The sequence below is a fragment of the Octopus bimaculoides genome, chromosome 24 (assembly GCF_001194135.2).
Source record: "Octopus bimaculoides isolate UCB-OBI-ISO-001 chromosome 24, ASM119413v2, whole genome shotgun sequence".
Classification (NCBI taxonomy): domain Eukaryota; kingdom Metazoa; phylum Mollusca; class Cephalopoda; order Octopoda; family Octopodidae; genus Octopus; species Octopus bimaculoides.
Window position 1 is genome coordinate 11,697,745 of NC_069004.1, and position 5,757 is coordinate 11,703,501.

The following is a 5,757-nucleotide window of genomic DNA, read 5'->3' on the forward strand; positions in this document are numbered from 1 at the left end:
AATTCTTTTGGGTTAACAAAATAAAGAACCAGTCAAGTACTGACCTTGATATAATTAACTAAACCCCTTCCCCAACAAACCCTTATTTATTTCATACAAACCCTTATTTATTCCTGTTCTACCTCCAGTATTTCTAATCTATGTCACAGCATAAAATTTCTTCAGCTAATCCTTAAGTGCATTCAGGGTCAATGCTAGGAAGTGAGGGACCCAGTTAGAGAATTGTCAGTGGGGTCCTCTACTCTATGAAAGCTGAAGACTGATATTTCATGCTTTGTGTAGTACACCAATCCCAGCCAAAAAGCACCGAGGGCTTGAGGCTCCATCATTAGCCCCATTAATGATGATGACGATGATCTGCTTTTCAGGCTGGTATGAGTTGGATGCTTTGACAGGAGCCAGCCAGGCAGAAGACTACATTAGGCTTCTGTGCTTGTTTTGGCATGATTTTTACAGCTGGATTTCCTTCCAAATGTCAACCACTTCAGTGTGGATTGGAGGCTTTTTACGTGGCACCAGCACCAGCAGGGTCACCAAGCAACTTGGTTAATCTGTCCCTATCTAATCATCGTCATATTCACTCACAAAGTTTTGGTCAGCTCAGACACTTAGCGAAGCTGTCACACAGTGGAGCTGAACTCAGAACCATATGATTAGGAACTAGCCTCGTCAGTTATGCAGTTGCACCTGTACTTACATGCATACACTTGTATGTGTGTGTGTGTGTGTGTGTGTGTGTATTTCTGTGTTGGTAAACTGAATTATTCCGTCATATGAAAAGGTTTCATGCAATTTTACTGATGAGTACACATATTGCACAAAACTTTTAGTTGTGAGGAAATAATAGGGTTTATCCACAAATACTTACAACAGACTCCATGCACCTTCAACACATGTGTATTGAGTACTTTGCACAGACACATTCAAAGACCACACACGAACACACAAAGAAAGAGAGAGAAGAGGAAGAGGAGGAGTTTCAGTTTCTAGTGCAGAATGTACATGCACATGCATGCGTGCATGTGTATGTCTGTGTGTGTGTGTGGCATAGCAGAGCGTTATCGTTCAAGGGCAGGTCAAGGAACAAACAGGAGAATTAACATAATTTATATGACACAACAGAAGACTGAAGCTGTTAATGAAGAAATGCTAGGAGATAATTGGTTGTAATGAGTGGAGTGCTGTGCCAGATGCACTAGAAGCATTATCAATAATTAATGGAGCCAAATAAACAATAAAGTGGAGCAGATAACAATTATACAATAATTAAAATAATTAGTCATTTCTTTGTTTATCTGGTTTTGGCGGGAATCTATGTCCTGTAAAAATAATAAAAATATACAAACCCTCATAAAATCTAATTGCTGCTTATTATTATTCTCATAATTGCTTATTGGTTTTCTTAAAAATTGCATGTAATGAGAGCTGAAAGCTAATTGCAAGAAAAGGTTGTTGAATACATAATCTCTACAGCAGACAATAAGATTAGCATTGTGTCTCAAATGGTGAACTGCTGTGGCAATGGTTGACAGGACAGTACCATTGTGGTAGGAATCATAATGGCTTTGTACATGAAGAATATAAAACATTCAATTGCAATGTTTCCATCATATTCTTATCCAAAATTAGAAATAAAAACCAGGCCCTATTCTTCCTCGGCGGTACTTGACTAACCCCATGACATTGGTTTAATGCCAATTTACACGCATTGTGTACTTGCTTTTAATCAGATGGTGTAAATATATGCGGTCTTTTCTGCCCTGGTTTTGTACTGGTTGATGTACGTAAATATTTGCTATCACTCATGGAGTTGATGATGCAAATTTCAAGGAATCCAGCACTTAGCCATCGGGGTGGAGTTTCTGAATCATCTTGTTGATTCATCCAAACTTAAATATGGACCATGGTCAGCCTCATGATAATTAGACTAATTAGCAGAGATACTCTACTGTACATATGCAGGGAACTAATTTTTGTTATATGTCAACTTTCTAATATTTTATAACACCCTAACTTCAAATATTTTATTTTCTCTTCTACTGCCTGTGTGTGTGTGTGTGTGTGTATGTATGTGTATATATGTGCATGTGTCTCTGGATGTGTATGTGTGTGCAAGTGTGTATGTAAGTATATGTGTGCATGTGTGCTTCAACACTTGGCAACAAGTCTTGGTTTCTTTACACCTCGCATAACTTAGCAGTTCAACAAAAGAGACCGATAGAATAAGTATCAGGTTTTAAAAATGTAAGTGTTGGGTGTGGTGGGGAGTCGATTTGTCTGACTAAAACCCTTCAAAGCAGTGCTCCAGCATGGTGCAGTCCAATGACTGAAATAAGTAAATGACAAATTTTCACTATATATTCAATGACCAACCACACAAATCTACAACAACAACAACAACAACATGTGTAAGGGTTGGAATTGGTCAGTCCCTCACCTGTTTTTCTTTTTTCATACAAGTTCAGGGCTGTTGTACAGCCTGTTTCGCAACTTTTCTCCTGGAAATAAAGGAATTCACAACAAAATAAAGAAATAGAATAGAAATTGTCGAGAATAAAGAGATCTTTAAAACTGAGACTTAAGTTTTCATTGACAAAGATTTTTTACAAATACACATTATTAGCGGTGAGTTCCATTGTAGACTGAAGAATTGTTGAAGCAATGAAACCATCAGGGAACATATCACCATCATCATCATTTAACGTCTCACTTCCGTGCTGGTATGGGTTGGACGGTTTGACAGGAGCTGGCCAGGCAGGAGTCTGCGCCATGCTTCTGTGTCTGTTTTGGCATGGTTTTTATAGCTGGATGCCCTTCCTATAATGCCAACCACTCTGCAGAGCGGACAGTGCATTTTATGTGGCATTTGCATAAGCGAGGTCAGTTTTTACAGGTGAAGCATGGTTTTTACAGCTGGATGTCCTTCCAAATCCAAACCATGCTACAGTGTGGACTGAGTGCTTTTTAAGTGGCAGAAACCAAACCTCATAAGTTAACCTATCATCATTGTTTTGCCAAAGTTCCAAGTTTCAGTTGCCTACATTTAATATTTGTTATTTACACATCGGTTAGTGAACTGGCAAAATCTTTAGCACACCAAGCAGAAAATGCTTAGAGGCATTTTGTCTGTCTTTCAGAGTTCAAATTCTGTCAAGACTGGCTTTATCTTTCAACCTTTCAGGATCGATATAATAAATCGACCCCCATTGAGCACTGGTGGTCAATGTGATTAACTTACCCTGCTCTTCCAAACTTGCTGGCCTTGTGCCAAAATTTGGAAACAATATTTGTCATTTACATACAGGATGGCAAACTGGCAGAATTGTTAGCGCCCCAGGGACAAAATACTTAGCAGTATTTTATCTGTCTTCGTGCTCTGAGTTGAAATTCTGCTGAGGTCGACTTCACTTATTGTCCTTTTGGTATTGATAAAATAAGTACCAGTTGAGTATTGGGTTGATGTAATCAACTGAAATTGCTGGCCTTGTTCCAAAATTTCAAATTAATACTTATTTACATAAGCATGGCTGTGTGGTAAGAAATTTGCTTCCCAACCAAATAGTTTTGGGTTCAGCCTCATTGCATGGTTCCTTGGGCAAATGTCTTCTACTATAGCCTTGGGCTGATCAAAGCTTTGTGAGCAAATTTGGTTCATGGAAACTGAAAGAAGCTGGTCGTGTGTGTGTGTGTATGAGTGTTATGGTTCCCTTGCCATGATATCATGTGACAGTTGTAAATGAATGTCCCAATCATGCAAGCAGTGTCCTTTGTTCCCAATCTTCTGTGGAAACATGTCTAACCATGGGAAAATATCATCTTGCTTGGAAACATGAGGATTGGTGACAGGAAAGGCATCCATCTGGCCATAGAAAATCTGCCTCAAAAGACTTATGTTCAGCTAATACCAGCATGGAAAAGGGGATGTTAAAGCAATGATGATGATCTGGAATTTATGTTTCTCTGATGTTTAATGTGTTGCACTCCAACGTCTCAGATTTAGCATGGTTTCTATGACAGGATGTAATTATTCTTATGTGAGATGCACTGAAATGATCATTCAACAGATGTGTGTGTGTGTGTGTGTCCCCTAATTTATTGACTTACCTTAACTGTTAATCTAGGCCATGCCTCTTCCTGGAAAGAAAAAGAAACAAAAATATTTATTTTTAATTGAATCATTAAAAAATAAAAAATAAAAACCGAATCAAACAATATTAAGAAACCATTTTGTGACCCTCATGGAACGGAATTAATCAACAGACCAACCCACCTTCCCACCCTCGACTACCCACCTACCTACCCCACCCATAGCTACTCACACCAGATGATGATCTGGAATTTATGCTTCTCTGATGTTCAATGTTTTGAACTCCAACGTCTCAGATTTGGCATGGTTTCTATGACAGGATGAGTTTCCTAATTCCATGTAATTGTTCTTATGTGAAATGCACTGAAATGATCATTCAACAGATGTGTGTGTGTCCCCGTGTGTGTGTGTGTGTCCCCGTGTGTGTGTGTCCTCCCGTGTGTGTGTGTGTGTGTCCCCCCATGTGTGTGTGTGTCCCCCCGCGTGTGTGTGTGTGTGTGTCCCCCATGTGTGTGTGTCCCCTAATTTATTGACTTACCTTAACTGTTAATTCAGGCCATGCCTCATCCTGGAAAGAAAAAGAAACAAACATATTTATTTTTAATTGAAACATTAAAAAATATTTACTTTTAATTGAATCAAACGATATTAAGAAACCATTTCGTGACCCTCACGGAATGGAATTAATCAACAGAGCAACCCACCTTCCGACCCTCGACTACCCACCTACCTACCCCACCCTTAGCTATTCACACCCCACGCCCAGCTACCCACACCCTCCCTCCAGCTACCCACCCCGTATTAGGTGCAAAAGTAGGTTCCTCTACCTGGCTGCTCAACCTGTTAGAAATAACAGAATTTTCTTCAAATCATGCCATTGTGTTAAGTCAGCACAGGATGGATAGATGGATGGATGGGCACGGCTGGAATGTCTTTGATCCTAAGACTGCCTGATCAAGTGAAGCGTGTGTCTGGAGTGTGTGCATGAGTGCTGCATGTATTGTAGGAGTGCTGTATGTATATGAGATGTATGCGCATGTGTGTATGTATGTGTGTGTATGTATGTTGTGCACATGTAAGGTGTGTTTATGTGTAATGTTGTTGTTTAGCCCCAGGCCAACTGACAGTAAAGAGCTATGATCAAGGGCATCCTTGCCATGGCCACCATGTCCTTTTCGTGTTATCACTGACTGCCTTAACCGTTTCATTCTCTAAGGTGGCATGATTGATTTAAGGGTGATTTAGCTGCTATATATTGCCGAATAAATGGCCTCTTAGAGGTTCCCCTTATTGCCTTAAATGTGGATATAGTATGTGTTGCAAGTATATGAACGCATACATATGTGTGTGTGTGTGTGTGTGTGCGTGTGTGTGTGTAATTGTTCAAATGTGTGTGTGTGTAAAACACCCCCACAAGCATTTTAATCACACATGGTATGCATGGCAGCCGAACCCATAAAAACCAACAGGAAGCACCATTTATAGATGGACTGGGTAGGACGAGAGAGAGAAAGAGGGTAGGACGAGAGAGAGAAAGAGGGTTAAAAGACAAACAGACAGACAGATAGAATCTTTACTAATTTCCTTGATTCAATGAGTATTAAATTCTACAGAAGAAATTCTTTAATGAGAGATAAATGGTTGTTCAGTTCCAGAAACTAATTGCTTGA

General features: G+C 39.6%; 1 protein-coding gene across 1 annotated transcript in view; it reads right to left on the reverse strand.

Annotated features, from left to right (window-relative positions):
* The window catches only part of LOC106879977 (proto-oncogene tyrosine-protein kinase ROS), a 330,537-nt gene that overhangs the window by 94,559 nt on the left and 230,221 nt on the right, over positions 1 to 5,757 (reverse strand). Inside the window, exons 4-6 of the mRNA XM_052976515.1 lie at positions 4,626 to 4,655; positions 4,105 to 4,134; positions 2,438 to 2,498 (exon numbers count right to left, since the gene is read on the reverse strand). Coding sequence (XP_052832475.1) covers positions 2,438 to 2,498; positions 4,105 to 4,134; positions 4,626 to 4,655 — 121 coding nt within the window. The remainder of the gene's footprint in view (positions 1 to 2,437; positions 2,499 to 4,104; positions 4,135 to 4,625; positions 4,656 to 5,757) is intronic.